Genomic DNA, 19,506 nt, shown 5'->3' on the forward strand with positions numbered 1-19,506 from the left:
CACACACACACAAATCTCTGCCCTCATGGGGCTTATGTCCTGGTGAAGGGAAACAGAATAAAAATAAGCTAAGAAGTTAACCATATAGAATATTATATGTTGACAAATGCTGTGGATAAACATAAAGCAGAAGTTGGAATAGGTTCTACAGTTGGGGAATACTGCAAACCTATTAAACAGTGATTTTTCCATTAGAAACTCCTCAATATATACAAGCTACCTTTCTAATAAATACTCAATTACTTGAACAATGTAGTATATACTGTTCTTTTAATTTAGGAATGATTTGTAGGTCCAAGGTAAAGCAGGTATACTGCTGTCAAAGTATTTCTACTAGATTCTCAACAGACATAAATTTGTTACATAACTTGTATTTAAACATTTATTGGATGTTGCTGATATACCAGGCATTGTGCCAAGTCCTAAGGGAGCCCTCTTCTCAACAGGATGATCACTTAGGTGAGGGAAGAAGTATTAACAAATATCAGAATCAGGAAACATGATAGGTTATAGCAGAGGAATGTTTAAATATCACGGGAGTGTTGATGAGAAAGCAATTGGTTCTTTTTGGTGGAGTGAACAAAGTATGGAGAAAGAGTTATCATTTGGAATGGACCTTGATGACTAAGGCAAAAATCCTACATAGCAGCAGTCACCATGATAATTTTTTAAAAGGATATATATTTTTTAATATAATTTATTGTCAAATTGGTTTCCATACCACACCCAGTGCTCATCCCAACAAGTGCCCTCCTCAATGCCCATCACCCATTTTCCCCTCTCCCCCACCCCCATCAAACCTGTTTGTTCTCAGTATCCAGGAGTCTCTTATGGCTTGCCTCCCTCCCTCTCTGTAACTTTTTTTCTCCTTGCCCTCCCCCATGGTCTTCTATTAAGTTTCTCAAGATCCACATATGAGTGAAAACATATGGTATCTTTCTCTGACTGACTTATTTCACTTAGCATAATACCCTCCAGTTCCATCCACGTTGCTGCAAATGGTGGGCATGAAATAGATCAATCATTGACCAAAGTCAATATATCAGAGTATAAGCATATATAAATCAATCATTGACCAAAATCAATATATCAGGGTATAAGGATATATTGACTTTGGTCAATGATTGATCTATTTCATGCCCTCATAGCCTTGGATTGTTAAAAAAATAAATACTGGATTAATAATCTGGCCACCCTATGGGCCAAAAAGGGGGGCAAAACCACTCAAAAGGATTAAACTGCTGCTGATTAGTGACACATTTGTGGTGTCTAATTGAGATTTGACTCCTAGGGAAGAGTCACTCACTGAATGCCATTATTTAATCACGATTATTTAAAAGTTTCTTGGGTTGTCTTGATGACATCTAACCTTAGGCTATATATTACAAAGGGACAGACTCTTACCTGGTATGGCAATGGGCTGAAAAACCTTTTAAAAACCCCACACATATCTAGTTCTCACATCAGTGAATCTATGGGTATGCAACGGAAAGTGAGGATTACAACTTGGAGTTTTCTGGCCTTAATATGTTAAACTAGTATTGTGTGTGGCTTTTCTTACTTTAAGATAAACCTGGGCTTGTCTTTCTATTACTCTCTTCATCAATAAATATGTTCTGTGCCATTGAAAAATGAATGTGATATTATATGGATTATGTGAGCAGAAGCAATAATTTTAAATTCTAAAAATTCTGAAATTTTAAAAGAAAATAGTGTTTAAAAATATTTGTTGATAATGCCACCCCATTGTTCAGCTCTCTGGAATCACAAATCAAAAATTTTGGTCACTTGAAGACCGAACATGAAAATTTTGAGTCTAACTCAATATTGCTTTAGAAAATGTAAGCATCTGGGGTGCCTGGGTGGCTCAGTCGGTTAAGCCTCTGACTTCGGCACAGGTCATGATCTCACGTTTTGTGGGTTCGAGCCCTGTGTCGGGCTCTGTGCTGACAGCTAAGGGCCTGGAGCCTGCTTCAGATTCTGTGTTTCCCTCTCTCTCTGCCCCTCCTCTGCTTGTGTGCTCTCTGTCTCTCTCAAAAATAAACATTAAAAAAAATGAAAAAAGAAAAAAGAAAATGTAAGCATCCAAATATGTTTCAGAATACTTGAGTTTATAAAAGGAATTCCTATTTACTTACTTCTATTGTTCTTAAGGTAGATGGAAAAAGAAAACTGGACACTTGAGATTAAATTCATTATCTTGGATCCAGTTTCTGCCCAGATAACATCTGCCTTTGATTTTCCCCCATGGTACTGCTAGATACTGTTTCTCATGCCTTAAATAGATTGTGTAATGTGAGGCAGGCCTATAATGTTGGCTACAAGAGACATAATGGTAGTATTTAATGTTTATAATTTTGCAAAAGTTCATAGCTTATCAATTTTTAAGACTCCTCTTATACAGATCAATTCATTACTGATTTCTTTGCCATTGGTTGATACCCAAGTCACAAGAAATGTCATTCAAACAAAGGAAAAGAATCAAGACATTTGAGATCTATTTTTGGTTATGCTTCCACTCATTGTATAGACATTAATCAATGTTTTAGCCATTTTTCTCACCTTACTTATCTATAAGATAAAAAAGTAAATATTGGAAAGCTTAATTTACAGTACAAATGTAAAGTACATGCTTTCTTAATATTCCCTGTGTGATTTTAAAATGTGGAACTTTAGGAGCACCTGGGTGGCTCAGTTTGTTAAATGTCCAACTCTTGATTTCAGCTCAGGTTATGATCTCATGGTTCGTGGGTTCAAGTACCATATTGGGCTCTGTGCTGAGAGTGCACAGCCTGCTTGGGATTCTCTCTCTCCCTCTCTCACTGCCCTTCCCCTGTGCACATGTGCACTCTCTCTCTCTCTCAAAAATAAGTAAATAAAATAAAATAAATAAAAATGTCAAACTTTAGCATTAAAATTCTGTTTTCAGAAAAAAAAGGTTAAAATTCACTGAGTATAAAAGTCCTAGAAAACAAAGATGTCTGTTTATTATGAGCATTAAAAAAAATGGTGACTCCACATTTCAGTACTTAATGAAAGCATTTTATAGCATTTTTCAAATGATAAAGACAGATGCCTGAATTTTACATATTTTATGTAGGGTTCATCCTGCTGGTGCAAATGTGAAAGATGAGGGCTCCTACAGAATTTTACTGCAGAAGAGAAGATTCAAGATAGTTGAAAATGTGGGTTTCTAGGCATCAAATACTAAACGTAGAAACATTTTTTTCAAGTTGTAAACCCTGATGGTTCATCTATTTGTATTTACTTTGCTGCCCCACTGTGGCTGAGCGTGGTTGTATTTCTAAGGCTAGCATTTGTCCTCTTAAAAGGAATTGGTGGTTTTCAGTATTGAAAAAGTGAATAATTGTCATCCTTTAGAGGAAATACTAAGAGCATACACAACCTTTTCTATTGGTGGAAATTTTTAACAAACTAATTACCATGTTGAATTATTTTTAACATCTATATCTCAGTTCTCTTTGGTGGACAAAAACATTTGGGAGCTTCACTTCCTTCATCCTTGGCTTGGAGTTTTAACACAATCATTAGGCTTAGCCTAACGGAGCTCCTCACCTTCATGCCAAAGGCCTTGAGTGAGCTCCCCGCCTACCTCTTGACCTACAACTGCAGATCCCCCTCATTTACTGTGCTGTAGCCACCACAAGTTTTCTTAGCTCTTCAAACACACTGATTTATTTTCTTCCCCCAGGGCCTTTGTACCTACAGTACCCTCTGACTGAACATTCTTGACCCTGTTTGTAGCACTGAGTCTCCTTGTCCTTCAGGTCTCAGTGTAAATGTCATCTCCCCAGTGGCCTTCCTTGACCAACATATGTTAATCTCTTCCTCACTTCCATCTCTTCCCCCATTTTTCCCATTATAATAATTATTACATTTTGCAATGATTTAATGTATCTCTTTATTCGTTGTTGTTGTTTTGTCTCCGATAGAATATAAGCTCCAAAGGGTCGGGATTATGCCTGGTTGGTCATCATGTGATCCCATTGCCTAAAACAGTGCCTGCTACATAGAAGAAGCTTGATATATATGTTGACTTGAATGAGTGTGTAGCTGTTAACAAACTCCCTTCAGAAACTTTCTTCCATGGCCTTGTTCTCTCTTGGCTTTGTCCTTACTTCTGTGATTATTCTTTCTCAGACTCTTCTACTAACTCTCAACTCTTAACAAATCGGTTTCCTCTCTGGCTGTCTTGCCTGGCACCATTTCTCTCCTTTCTATCATCCCTCCCCTGCTCCAGTCCTCCACTATTCCCTCTGTGGTAATGACTCTGGCTTCTGTGTTTCCAGCCCTGCCTTCTACACCCCAGCAACAGGTCTGATGGCCCAATTTCTACCTGGCACCTATATCTGGATGCCTTCCCAGCATCCCAAATTCAGTATGTCCAAAAATGAAATCAGGTCCCAGCTCTCTATTTCTATTATCAGTGTCATCATCCTCCCAGTCAACCAACCTCCCAGTCATCATCCTCCCAGAGACTTCATTTCTCATGGTCTCCAGGGCTAATCTGTATTAAAAACCCAGGATGATCTTCTCTCTATCCTGCATGTCTCATGAGATGGTTATGAGAATCAAATAGGCAAACAGGAAGAGGTGCCAGGTAATTACCCTGAAAGTTTCTGCCTCTTCTCCTACTAGCCCAGCAATGGCTGACAGTGGGAGCACCGGTCCATAGATAAGATCCTTGGGCAACGAGGTGGGGAAAATTACATCTGTTTCGTTATAAAATGACCCGTCTTCCATAGGTAGTTTTACTGACCTTTAGGAAAAAGAGAAATCAGAATAATCATTAACAAAAACTAGTCACTGATGGAGCAACTGCATTTTGGTGATAAACAAGGTGGGGAGGTAATGTAACTTGTAAAAAACAAACACGCAACCAAACCAGATAAACACCAAATAGTAGATTTAAAAATACATATCGCGGGGCGCCTAGGTGGCTCGGTCGGTTAAGCGTCCGACTTCAGCTCAGGTCATGATCTCACGGTCTGTGAGTTCGAGCCCCGCTTCGGGATCTGTGCTGACAGCTCAGAGCCTGGAGCCTGTTTCAGATTCTGTGTCTCCCTCTCCCTCTGCCCCTCCCCTGTTCATGCTCTGTCTCTGTCTCAAAAATAAATAAACGTTAAAAAAAAAAACAACATACCGCAAAAGGACAAGTAATGCAGTTATAAATTAAGCACACAGGGATTTTTGAAAATTTTCAAAGTTAATATCTAAAGCTGGGATTGTACAGGCAGGGGTCAGGCAGGCGATGCGTAGCCAGGTGGGGGACTGTGGCAAATGGGAAAGTGTGTTCCCTCCAAAAGGTGGTAGGTGCCACTCAGTTCTAGCCAAGAGGGTTTGTTGAGAATTGTGGTTCCAGAATTTTGAAAGACTATCATAATCTGGATATTTATGAGAAATCTCTCAAGTATTAAATGTTGGCAATCAATTCAAATAAAAATCAATGTGGGCCAAAATAAACGTACAGATCTTCCTTGATTTATGATGGGGTTATGTCCCAATAAAGCCATCATAAGTTGAAAATATCCTACCTAAGTCAAAATGAATACCTATATTAGCTAGGCAAACTACATTAGTTGCCAACCTACAGTTGGGCAAAATCATCTAACACAAAGCCATTTATTTATTCATTCATTCATTTATTTATGTTTATTTATTTATTTTGAGAGAGAGAGAGAGAGAGAGAGAGAGAGAGAGAGAGAGAGAGAGAGAGAGGCGGGGCAGAGAGAAGGAGAGACAGAATCCCAAGCAGACATCAGCACACAGCCCCATGCAGGGCTTGAACTCACGAACCCGTGAGATCACAACCTCAGCTGAGATCAAGAGTTGGATGTTTCACCAACTGTGCCACCCAGGCACCCCCACAAAGCCTATTTTATAATGAAGTGCTGAATATCTCAAGTAACTTCTTGAATATTATGATGAAGGTAAAAAACAGAATGGTTGTAAAGGTGAGGGATGGTGGTCAGCGCACAGGTTAGCTACCCTGTGATCACGTGGCTGACTATAAGCTGCAGCTGCCACTGCCTAGCATCGTGAGAGTTTTGTACCATGTATCTCCAGCCTGGGAAAAGAGCAAAATTCAAAATGTGAAGTATGGTTTCTATTGAATGTATATCACTTTGACAACATCCCAAAGTCAAAAAATCTTAAGTAGAACCATCCTAAGTCAAGGACCATCTGTACATGTAGGTTGTATTTAGCTACCTTTACAACCTCCAATATCAAGAATTCATTTTCAAATATACCATACATCTACTTTTAATCCATAATACAGCTATAAAACGGCATTTGAAGAATTCATGGCTTTATGCCTTAAATTTAAAACTTCCTTGGTTATGTTTTATGAATGATAAATAATTTTAAAAACGGATCATATAAAAACAGTACCTACTATTCAAATATAAGGCTTCAATGTTTTCTAATCCTGCTGGCTTTCGGAACCATGACAATCCACTCACTTTGCCTCTCACTTTAGCTACTTATAGAAAAGTCACAACTCAACATTCAGAACTAGAAGAGAATATTCAAGGCAAGCAAAAGGAGAGAATACTGGGACCAATTACTTGCCCACCTTGGCAAGGATTTGATAGAGACATTACCCATTTTATGAATGTCTCTGCCTTGAGACAGATTTGATTATTCGTTGGGTTCTTATAAAAGTGAAATTGAGACATAAAGGGTACAGAACAGAAAGAGGTGTCTTTTTTAGGATTCTCCATTTAGAAAACTTTACATTTTTCTTAAGGCGGCAATTTTTCAAAAATTGCAATTTCAAGGATGTATATACCCAGCATCAACTTAGTCTTTGACTTTGTGGAATACATTGAGAATAGTCAGTTCAGAGGCACCTTGAGTCTTTAAACTCCTTTAACAAAGGCACCATCATCATCAGCTATTTCCAGGACATTGGTCACAAATTTCTTTTTGACCCAGTTCTATTTAAGCAGGTAATTCCCATGACTCCACTATATGCAACTACCCTTTTGTTTGGAGGTTATGTGAATGAAGGTATAATCCATATGTTTTCCATATCTAAAAGTTTCTTATTTTTGAGATTCCAGTTGTACACTGGAGTACATAGGAGCAAAAGTAATAGGAGCAAAAACTCATAACCATCCTTTTTTTCATATAAATAGGCATGTTTTGAAATTGTAAAGGAAATCAAATTTTGGTAAATTAAATCATGTTGGAAAAGGCTCGAGGATGACTTGGTATTTAGAAGAAATTCATTGAGAAACCAGGTCATAGAGAATCCTTTCAAAATGCAAGTAATCACTCCAAGGGAATTACACATGTAGAAAGATGCTACAACTGAAGATGTTTAATATGTACATATAAAGCCAGTTAATTCATCAAACTGATGCAATCACATTACATGAATGCAAACTAAGACCACCACCTTGTTGTGTAACTAAGTCTCTTACTTTGCTTTTAAATAATGCTCCTGGTTGCTTTTTTCAACGGTCCACACAGTCAATGCACTTGGACTTGATAAGCACAGCTGGCGCCAGTTCATAGGGTTAAAAGTCATGCAGCTTACATCCACACCAGGTTGTGACTTCTTGCATAAAATGACACTTGATTCCCATTTCCTTAGAGAGAAATTGTGTTTGGTAAAAAAAAATAATTCATTTAACTTGACTTCTTGAGACCATTTATCTAATTACATATATTGAGTCTCAATATATGATATAATTTATTTAATGATATAATTTATTTAATCCATGATATTAATATCAAATTTATTAATAATTGTGCTATACCCTTCTAAGAAAGCAAAATAACTGTGTGTTTTAACAATATTACCCTGTCATGTGCTATCAAGGTTATTTTATCTTCCTTATTAAATTTGAATTTGGGGCACCTGGGTGGCTCAGTCGGTTAAGCATCTGACTTCGGCTCAGGTCATGATCTCGCGGTCCGTGAGTTCGAGCCCCGCATCAGGCTCTGTGCTGACAGCTCAGAGCCTGGAGCCTGTTTCTGATTCTGTGTCTCCCTGTCTTTCTGACCCTCCCCCGTTCATGCCGTCTCTCCCTGTCTCAAAAATAAATAAACGTTAAAAAAAAAATTAAAAAAAAAATAAATTTGAATTTAAATCATCCAAATCTAGAAAATGGAATATATCATCACACTTGCTGAAAAACAAGTATCTAAATCTCAACATACTATATACGAATACTCCAGATTGACCTATGTTCACTATACACATTGATACCAATTGATTATTTACTGACTTTTAAAAATCAGTACTTTAGAATATTTCATTCATTTACCCATTTGAGAGACTATCCTGAATCCCTACCATGGGCAAGGTCTTTTATTAGATGAAATGGGAGGAAAAATAAATGTGAGCTATCTCCTCCTCCAAGGAGCTAGCACTCCATTCAGGCTTCTGACTGGGAAATGGAATTAATATTTACTGAGCTCGCCTTGCCTTTTGGCACCCTTCTGCTCTCACTTCCTTCCACCTCCATCACAAGTGTTCTGTCCCTCATGTCAGCCATTCTCTTACTGGTATCACTGGTTCCCTGAATCTTTTGACTTTCTGCCTCAGATGCCTGGACCAACCATCAACCCTGGATGGATAGAACTGAAAGTCCAGGATGCTGGAGACATTGGAACAAAGATCAGAGGACTATGTGTGTCTGTGACATTATAAGTTCATGGTTAATGCCCCCACCCTTGGACTCTCAATAACCCTTGCATCCTGCTGTGTTTCTCTGGTCCATTCTCTCTCCCATTCTCTCAATAAGGGGAGAATATTTTTAATATTCTCCACTCTCCTAAAGTCTCCAACCTCTCCACCTCCTTCTTCCTTTCAGTGAAGAGATCCCATTAAGATAGAGGCTATCGCCTGGGAATTCTCCCCAAATTTCTGCTATCAGGATATGCATCATTCTTTCCTCCTCCTGTTACAGTGGAAGGCATGTACTTCCTCTGACCTAAGGCTATTTTCACCACCTGTGTGTGGGGTCTTTGCCTCCTTAGGAACATTAGTTTTTCCATTATTCATTCTCTTCTACATCTTCAGACTCTCCCTCTCTCCTGACTCTTTCCTGACAACACTTAAATGTTCATCTGCACCATCTTTTAAAAAGCCTTCCCTCAATCTCACCCTTACATGTCTTTCTGCCCTCCCCTGTGAGCCAAACTCCTGGAGTTGTTCTAAACTCTCTGCCTCTTCTTTCTCACTCCAGCTCTCTCTCATGTCTGGAAATCTGCTCCTTGTCACCACCAGTCCACTGACACAGCTCTCTCCAAGACCCACCAATATCCACCTTCATCCTAAATCCAAAAGTTCTCAGTCCTTGTCTAACTTGACCTCTGCAGGATTTGATGCTGCTCACAATTATCTTCTGAAATGACTCTTGGGATCTCTGTCACTGAGCTCACCTTGAGGCAAGCTCACCTTGCCTTTTGGCACCCTCCTGCCTCTTTCTGGGGCCTTCATCACCTGTTCTGCCTAGCTGACTCAGTGGTTGTCTGACTATGTAGGCTTTGATGAACTTCATGTAGGCACACCCCACCTGTGCCTCACCTCATGCCTGCTCCACATACCCAGAGGCTCCCATGTGCCCCTGGAAATGACATGCGGGAGGTCTAAATAAATCAGAAAGTGTGGCTGTTAACACTCTGTGCAGGGATATCCCACTCAGTGGGATAACAAGAGTCAGTGGATAAACTCATCTCTTCCTCCCCGCTTCCTAGCCTACTACTGTCTGTCACTGACCAAGGACTTTCCGTGTTCACAGTTCATTCTGCCTCTCAGACGACCATCTGTGAAACCAAGCAATCGACTGCACTTGGCACCAAGTGCAGAGTAATGCACTTGGCCGGCAAAGTAATGCGCCCTGATGCTGGCTCTCTTCCTTCCCTGCCTCCCTCCACTTTCCCACTTCCTCCTGCCTCCTTCCTGGGATTGCACTCCCCACTAAAGAAGTGGCTCAGGGGCTGTTACCTCAGACTCTGCTTTCTAAGGAACACTGGTTGAGGCATATTCTGGAAAGCCCCCATGCTTAGTGTCCCTCCTCCCTTCATAACTACTCCTTCTGAGCTTCCTAGGTTTCTCTTCCTCTTTCAGACCCTTTTATTGGTGCTCTCTAGGTTCGGCCCGAGGTTCTTCTTTGAGTGTTCTTATCCACTTCCAGCATTTTGAATACCACTTTAACAACTCCCAAACTTCAGCTCTCTCTTGAGCTCCAGTCCTGTACATCTGTGGCAGAGGCACTGTGTCCCTCAACATCTCTTCTCCACTTCTTTCTGTGAGTAACAGAACTCCTAGTTTTTAGCCAGCCACGTGGTTACCCACACTGAGGACCAAATTTCCCAGTGTCCCTTGTAGCTCCACAAGGCTTGTGACTAAGCTGGTGAGTAGGATATAAGTGGCAGTGATGTGTGCAACGTCTAAGCTATGCATTCCAAGAAAGGTTTGTGCCTTCCTCTTTATCTTTTTCCCTTCCCACTGGCTCCCCAAAATACATGGGCGGTGCCCCACTTTACATTAGAGATGAGGGCAACACTCCAAGAGAGGGAGAGCAACAAGTTAGAGGCAGGCTGGCCCGAGACTAGGGAGCCACCATTCCAACCATGGGCTACTCATACCCAGACTAGTGAACTTGAAGGAAACTTCTGTCTTGTTTAAACCACTTTAGGATGATTTGGGTTTCTGTGACAGAAATTGAACTTAAATCCTAGCTGATCTATCAGCTGCCCCAACTAGTTATATCCATTTATTTATCTCAGGCACCCTCACCTCAGTTTGTCTCAGCTGGTCTTCCCCCATTGCCGCTTCCAACTTCCCTCTACCTGTGTTCTTGACATCTTTCTGACATGAACCATAATGACCATAAGTTGTCAAAGTCACAACTCTGGGTAAAACCCTCAGCTGTCCCTCTCCCTCAGCACCACGCCCAACATTCAGTCACCAAGTGCCATGGTATTGCCTCCTAAACACCTTCCAAATCTCTCCACTTCCCTCTATCCCTACTCCCACCATCCTAGTCCATGCCACAGTCACCTCTCACCTGAGCCACCAAAGCTTACTAATTCATGTTCATGCCTATTTCCCTCCAATATACTTTCCATGACATGGCTAGAAGGAGGCTTCTTACACACAGATCTGCTCGTGTCACATCCCTGCTTATAACCCTTTAACAGCCTCCCATCACCTTTAGGATAAAGGATGTGCCTATTAGCATGGCTTAGGCATAGGGTGAGTATTCTCCTGGTTTAATTATTGACAACATCCCCTCTCACTCTCAAGTGTCCTGACTTGCATGATAAATTACATGGTCACTTATTTATAAGGCTGCTCATGAGCCAGCCTCAGCCTCAGACTGACCACCTAGGCTTACCTCTCATGACCCATTTCTGGTTGCCATCATTATGATGTCTTAATTAAATCTTCAAACTTGCCATATTTTCTCTGACCTCATGGCCTTTGCACATGCCTTTCCTCTGTTTAGAATTCTCTTCCTTATCTTCTTCACAAGGTTGATTCCTACTTATCCTTTAAGTATTGCTATAGGTTGAACTGTGTCCCCCCAAATTCATTTGTTGATGTCCTATCAGTACCTCAGAATGTGACTGTATCTGGAAACAGGGTCTTTACTAAGTTAAATGAAGTCATTTAGTGTGGCCTTATTCCAATATGACTAGTATCCCTGTAAAAAGGAAAGGGGAAATTTGGAGACTGATCTACATACAATGAGAACACCATGTGAACATGAAGACAGTTATTAACAAGCCAAGGAGAAAAGCCTAGAGCAGATTCTCCCTCATAGCTCTCGGAACAGACCAACCCTGTTTACACCTTGATGTTACACCTCTAGCCTCCAGAACTGTGAGACACTAAATTTCTGTTGTTTCAACCATTTAGTAGTACTTTGTTAATAGCAGCCCCAGCAAACTAATATATCCATTAGTAGGTGAGTGGATAAATAAACTGTGGTATATTCATTTCATGGAATAGAAAGGAATGAAATATTGACATACACAGGAGCATAAGAGAATTTCAAAATAATTATGCTGCATGAAAGCCAGGCTCCCCCGACCCCAAAAGAGTCCATAATGGATGACTCCCTGTATAAAAAATTCTAGAAAATGCAAACAAATCCAGAGTGATAGAAAACACATCAGTGACTACCTGGGGAAAGGGGCCAAGGGTTGGGACAGGGATGGTGTAAGTGTGGAAGGGCCCATAAGGAAACATATGAAGGAGCACAAGGAAACTTTTGGGGGTGATAGATATATTTATTATCTTGATTATGGTGATGGTTTCATGGGTGTGTACACAAGTAAAAACTAATCAAATTATATTCTTATATGTGAATTTTTTAATATGCCTATCATACCTCAATAAAGCTGTTAAAAAAAAAAAAAGAAACCAAATAAACTAAATGTAGTTCTCTGAATGTAGATTATTATATTTTTGTATAAGAAATGCTGGTGTGTAAGGAGTATCTTCAATCATTCTCTGAACAGTTTGTACTTCCCCTTAAAAGAAAAACTCCCCCTGATGGGTGCCTGGCTGCCTCAGTTGGTAGAGCATGTGACTCTTGATCACAGGGGTGTGGGCTCGAGCTTCATATTGGGTGTATAGATTCCTTAAAAATAAAATATTTTTTAAAAATGGAAAACTGTCCATTGCAGGAGTTTATATGATGGATGGAAGAGTGAGTACAACTTTGAAACTGGCCACATGAAATGACCCAGCAAAGACCACAGATGTGTCTTACTCACAGGTATTTCCTATACAGCTAGCAAATGTGCTGTGCTGTTCCACTCTCTGAACATATAACTCTTCTAATGTCTCTAAAAACATTACTTTACTAATTAAAATTAAAATTAAAATACTAATTATAATTACTTCAAATTGAACTCTAATATAGAGAACATCTTAAATTCATCATTAGTGGAAAATACACACACAACTCAAAAAAAGAGTTGCTACCATTTATTTGAAGGAAAGATGAAACTGTATGCAATTGTCGTTCTTTACCCAACAAAGGAACTATTATAACACATTAACAAAAAAGGAAAGATGATAATTTCACTCCCATATAGCTTTTGCCCTGCCAAATTTTATGCCTAAAAGTAGCAACTCTATTAAACCTTATAATCAAAACTTTTATTCTTTCCATTTTTCCTTGTTGCACATTTTGCATGTATATGTCCTTTAATAAAATCCAGACAAGATTAAAATGTAATCCAATGAAAGGAATGCTGTAGCACACTGACTTACCAAAGGGCCAGTTCAAATTCTGGGAGAGAGGAGTAGCTAGCCAAGTAGGTGCCACAATAACTGAATGAAAGTAAAGTGTAGTCCAGAAGAACACTGCCTAAAATATAAAATCAGTTACAAGGGTTTAATCATTGTGTTCAGATTAACTACAGTCTTACAGTTTATCTCCCTTATCTAACGATTTTCACATAATTCAAGAGCATTCAGCTCCTGGAATAACAAATCTCCTAGGTGATTTCTAAGATTATGAACAGAAAGCTAAAAGCAACGTTAAAATTCCTTTTTTTTTTTTTTTTTAGATATTAGAGTTGGGGTACCTGGCTGGTTCAGTTGGGAAATCATGCAACTCTCGATATTGAGTTTGAGCCCCACAGTGGGTGTAGAGATTACTTTTTTAAAAAAAGAAAAAAATTAGGGGGGCACCTGGGTGGCTAAGTCAGTTAAGCATTCGACTTTGGTTCAGGTCATGATCTCAGAGCTCTTGAGTTCAAGCCTCTCATCAGGCTCTATGCTAACAGCTCAGAGCCTGGAGCCTGCTTTGAATTCTGTCTCCCTCTCTCTCTGCCCCTCCCCTGCTCATGCTCTGTCTCTTTTTCAAAAATAAACATTAAAATTTTTTTTAAAAATAAAAAATTAAAGATATGAGAGTAAATTAAGACCATTAGGTCACTGTCCCTAGACTTCAATAAGAACTGAGTGTATTGAACCATGGATGTCGTAAGTATAATTTGAAATGACCCAAGAACTAGAACATGCTCCATAAATATATGAAACACTGTAATTAGAAAAGTTATTCAAACAACTTTAAATACTTTGGGGGGTTGTAATCATTCCAGGTTACTTCCATGTCTCTATGTCTTGGGCCACACCAGGCCCTTTGCTTAATATCTTCTGGTTCTAGGAACAATTATAAAAAGTTCTATCTCATCCATCCCTGTAGTTGAAGACATGAAACATGACTCTAAAAACCTTAGTAACAATGTGTTTACAATGTGTGTCATGAGGACGCTAAGACAAGGAAGTATGCTTCTGCCCTCCTGTGTATAAAGATCCGGTTTCCCCCACTCTACCTGCTGTTTTTCAATGTGGTTCCATAGGTACAAGTTCTGCCTTCTCCCATGTCTTTTTCACATGCAGGTCTCTATTGCTAGTTCTCTGTACTTTTCGTGGTTGTTTCCTGCTTTTTTTGCCCTTCTCACTTTAACTGACTAGAATATAATGCTAAACTTTGTTGTTTGTTGAATTTATTTAGCCCAGTTTGATTAACAAAGAAAACTTGTATTAACTGAGCAAAAATAAAAGGTTTTCTGTGGAATAGAGGCCTCAATAGAATAATTTCTATCCTTACTATAGACATTTCCTCTCATAAATGAAGATTATTCGTTTTATATTTTATTTATTTTAAATTTCTAAAAATGCATGATGTTTGAATATGAAAAAAAAGCTTTAATGTTTATTTAGTTTTGAAAGAGAGAGAGAGCTCACATGCACAATTGGGGGAGGGGCAGAGAGAGAGGAAGGGGTAGAATCCCAAGTGGGCTCCACAGTCAGCAAGGAGCCCAATGTGGTACTTTATCCCACAACCCTGGGATCATGACCTGAGCTGAAGTCAAGAGACTGACAACTGAGTCACCCAGGTGCCCCTCCCCCCCAATAAAAAGCTTTACAAGAAAATATATCCTCTGTAATCTCACTACCAAATTTGGTAAATTTCTGGTATTTTCTTCTATGCTTACTTGTCAATAAACATTTTTTTTTTTGCTTAAATATAACTTTGAAAAAATACATAACATTGCTTTTTATAGCTATAACAATCATGGTTTAAATATTATGTATAATAATTCATTTTAAAAACTTGGATCATACAGTGTTACTCCTACTTACATTATATAGAGCATTTTGTCATTAATAATTCTTCAAAATCAATTTTTAATGCTTATATAATACCCTTTATGGGATATTTTCACATATTTAACCATATTCATATTACTGGGGATGTAGGTGGTTTCCAATTTTTTTCAATTATGATAGTGCCTTTATCTCCTGTGCATACACATCTTTGACTATTTCTGATTTCCTTAAAATTGAATTCTAGTTCTTCAACTGAGTTTAACTGGGTCAAATATGGTAATGTTTACTTCCCAGAAAGATTGTATCAATCTTAGTCCCACCTTATTCCCACCTTCAGCAAGAAAGTGTGCTACCAGTTTCACTGTGCTCCACCTAGCGGTTATCAGCTTAAAAAAATTGTGACCTTGATAAGGAGAAAAACCTCATCTCAGTTCAAATATCAGTTTTTAAAATGAATATTGAGATGGAATATTTTTTGATATTTTGGTCATCTGTAGTTTTGTGGTTTGGGCAATTTCTTCTTCCACTGTTCTAATGGGATGTTTGGGTCTTTTTCTTATTGTTTCATAAACTCTCTAAAAATACTTGATCATATTACTTCCAAGTATCTTCCGCAGTTTATTATTTGCCTTTTAATTTTTCATGGTGTTTTGAATGTTCTTAAATTTTAACATTGTATGCAATAATAGGTCAATTTTTCTATTTTTAGCTATTTCCTTTGTGTGAAAATTCCTTCCCCATCCAAATCATTTCAATATTCTACCATATTTTCTCCTACTTTTCAAATGGTTTGCTGTTTATATTGAACTCTTATTTTTATCTGATGTATGTTTTGATGTTCAGTATAACATGAGTATCAAACTTGATATGTTTGCTCAAATAGTTTTGTTTGAAGTTTTTAAAGATTTATTTATTGATTTATTTAAGTAATCTCTACACCCCACATGGGACATGAACTCAAGACCCTGAGATTAAGAGTTGGATGCTCCACTGACTGAGCCAGCCAGGTACCCCTCAAATAGTTTTCCTAGCATCACTGCTGAACAATTTATATTATCTATTTTGGGGGAAGGAATGCAGAATATCATTCATCATATACTTAGCTTTTATATATTCTAAGCTTGTACCCTCTCTTCAACTCTTCCACTGATGTGGTGATCCCTACACCAATATCACACTCTTAATCGCTATAGCATCATGTTAAAAGGACCCTCTATCATGCCATCATTCTCTTTCGAATTATTCCCATCTCTACTTTTTGTTGTTCTGGAAGAACTTCAGAATCATTTCATTTAGGTACTCCTTGCTGTCTAAAACATGATAAACTTAGGAATTATTTTCTATGAACTATATAATAACAAGACTTTCCACTCAGGAATATGTCTCTATATACTTAAATAATTTAAATCAATGATATTTTTGTAGGTTTCATTGAGGTCACTCACATTTCTTCTTGAATCAGTTCTAAGTATTTAAATCACCTTAGCTATGTGAATATTTTGAAACCAGCATCTTACTGAGCATTCTTTTATTAGTCCTAGTAGACCATTGCATTACCCATAATCTCTTCTTCTATAGCTATAATTTTTGTTTCATATTTTGTTGCATTGGCTTGAAATCCCAGGCTAATATTAAATAACTGTGGTAACAACAGCTATCCTTGATGACTTAGTCATAATTTTATTGTGAATGCCTTTAGAGTTTCATTTTTTAATATAAATGTTGGCTGCTGGTTTGAATTAACTTTTAATTGCTTCGACAGGGCTATAGTCAAAATAACAAAGCTGGGGAAATTTTTAAGATGAAGAGTAGCTACAGTCCATATAGACAGTTACCAATGTATGAATGAGCGATGTTTTATAAGTTGTTTTAATCTGTTCAGAACACAAATTTCCCCACAAATAAAATGCTATCAATTATAGTGAAATTCCCTGGCTTAACCCAAAGACTTATTTGACCAGTAAGTCCAAAGAACTAAGACCAGTCCCAAGCTCTCCTGGGCTTTCTATACATGATGTGTTAAATGAGGGAATCATTAGATGGAAACTCCAGTAAATGTGCAGCAGCCCACTGTGGGTCACATGTATCTGTGAATAAATTAATTATAATAAATGTTGGGTAACAGTGACTGACATATTATATATGTGTGTGTGTGATATTCATATATGTCATGTGGATATATACATAATATACATATAATTACATTTATTATCACTACAGCCTTAACAGTAGATACTACCATTATCCCCACACCTAAGGAAATAGAGGCTCAGAGACTTTAGAACTTGTATGACCTCAATTTACCTGGATTTTCAATAAATCATCATAAAAGAAAAAAAAAGTATTCTGGAAAAAGGTTTCAAACTGCATTTAGTGCTGTAATAGTCTACTAGCCCAGTGCTTATCAAGTTTAATGTACATATCAATCACCTGGAGAATCTTACTAAAATGCAGATTCTGAGTCAGTAAGTCTGGGATGGGAGCAGTTTCCGTATTTATAACAGGTATCCTAGGTGATGCCAATGTTGAGGATAAACAGACCACAGACTTTTGAGTAGCAAGGCTGCAGTACACTGATTAAATTCTTTGTGATCAGCCCGATCCTACTTTTAAAATGTGCGATATAAAAACAAAAAACAAAAAAAACAAACTGACAAACCCAAAACACCCTTCATTTGTAAGAACTAGGTTTGGTCACATAAAGAAATCCTTCAGTTATGGCAGATTACGAGTCTTGCAGGTTACCTTTTAATTTGGTCCTTCTGGTCAATCCAGGAAAGTTGTATATGTAGATGACAGGTTTTAACCTCCGGTCGGAAAAAGCCACAACTTCATAAGGAACATTAGTTGCCACAACACCCACAACTCCATTCGTACACTGAAGTACAGTCTTTTTCTTGGTTTCAATATTAATAAATATTACAAAATTCCCACAAGGGTAGCAAATGGTGCTGTCGTTGACGAAATGAACATTCTGCTTAGGGAATCCTTGGACCCATCTTTGGTAAAAAAATGTATCACCATCAATATAATCCATTTCAAATATTTTTTTTAAACAAAGCAAACAAAAGGGCATCAAAATATTTGAAACACATCTATTCTATTTTTACCCCCTTTCTGCCCAAAACAATCTCTAAGATAAAAGAAGACATATGCTGGCTGTGAGACCAGTGTGGAGCCTGCTTGGGATTCTTTCCCTCCATCTCCCTCTCTCTGCCTCCCCCCATTCGCGCCCTCGCTCGCTCGCGCAGACGCTCTCTCAAAATAAGAAACTTTTTTTTTTTAAACAACCTTTAAAAAAAACAACTTTGAATAGGGCAGCCTACTTTGTGGTTGTGAGTCAAGTAGAAAACTGTTTCTTTACCAAGATGAAGTGTGTACAGCTGTATTTTAGATGGGGAAAAAAACGGATAGAATGCAGAAAATAAATGGAATTAAGTCAACATGACTGGAGAATACAGGATACTGAATCAAACAGTAACAGAGTGCAGGTAACACTCAAGAATGTAGAAGAAAAGAAATACCACCTTCTATCTGTGCAGCTGTTTGTGCTTTCCAAAGACCACTAAAAAATGCAAATAGCTCCAAAGTTAGTGGATAGAAGGAAGGGACTGACGGTCCTAATTTAGGGTAAATCCCCAAGGATGACGAGGAAAGGATGGGAGTGTGTGTAGGGTGGTGGGTATGTTTGAAAAATCAGGAGAAAACGGAATACTGAGCCAGAAAGAGGAGGCAGAAATGAAGAGTGGAAGAGAGCAATCGTGGGTAAGCGAGAAAGGGGAGGGTCGCAGAAAAACGAAGGGGTGCAAACAGCTGGAGATGTGGTCACTAAGAAGTCACACAGAGAGGGAGTCTGCAGGAGGGCGTTGGGGGGTAAAGGACAAGAGCTCAAAGTTTCCAGGAGAGAGGTCCAAAGAATGGGAGAAAGAAGAGGGTAGGGAGGGGACTGGGTCAGAAGGAAGTTTCCGAGAGACCCGGCAGTCGCTGGGCGGAGGACGCCGCACCTCACGGACAGGGAAGGGCCGACGGAGGCGTAGGCGTTCTCCTCGCGCTCCCGGCCGTGAGCCATGGGCCAGGTTTCTCTCAGCCCGACCCCGGGGAGAAAATGCCCGAGCCCACTCGGGTCTGCAGCCGTTCGTTACTCTGAGGTCCTCTGCAGCGCAGACTGCAAAGCGTCCGCTGTTACCACCGTATCCAGGAGACTGTAACCCCTGCTCCCATTGGCTATGCCCTGTCTGCCTGCTCCCTCTCGGACCTAGCGGATTGGTGGAAGTGCTGCCGCGTCTCAGCATATGGGAGAGCGGCGAGCTAAGCGTGGGGCGGGCCCTTAAGAGTGAGTGCTGAGTGGCCCTTGCCCGGGGCAAATAATTACAATATTAATAAAT

At 39.0% G+C, this 19,506-nt stretch overlaps 1 protein-coding gene across 3 annotated transcripts in view; it reads right to left on the reverse strand.

Annotated features, from left to right (window-relative positions):
• Positions 1 to 19,294, reverse strand: part of CFAP43 (cilia and flagella associated protein 43) — a 119,876-nt gene extending 100,582 nt beyond the window's left edge. For 2 of the 3 annotated variants that reach the window (XM_019459359.2, XM_019459360.2), the window contains exons 1-5: positions 19,126 to 19,294; positions 17,867 to 18,120; positions 13,271 to 13,367; positions 7,452 to 7,619; positions 4,630 to 4,780 (exon numbers count right to left, since the gene is read on the reverse strand). In XM_019459359.2, coding sequence (XP_019314904.2) covers positions 4,630 to 4,780; positions 7,452 to 7,619; positions 13,271 to 13,367; positions 17,867 to 18,120; positions 19,126 to 19,190 — 735 coding nt within the window. In that variant the 5' untranslated portion in view covers positions 19,191 to 19,294. The remainder of the gene's footprint in view (positions 1 to 4,629; positions 4,781 to 7,451; positions 7,620 to 13,270; positions 13,368 to 17,866; positions 18,121 to 19,125) is intronic. The other variant, XM_019459358.2, reaches the window with a different exon arrangement.
• Between the last annotated feature and the right edge of the window lie 212 nt (positions 19,295 to 19,506).

Source organism: Panthera pardus, unplaced genomic scaffold (genome assembly GCF_024362965.1).
Source record: "Panthera pardus isolate Hobbes unplaced genomic scaffold, ASM2436296v1 HiC_scaffold_22, whole genome shotgun sequence".
Lineage (NCBI taxonomy): Eukaryota > Metazoa > Chordata > Mammalia > Carnivora > Felidae > Panthera > Panthera pardus.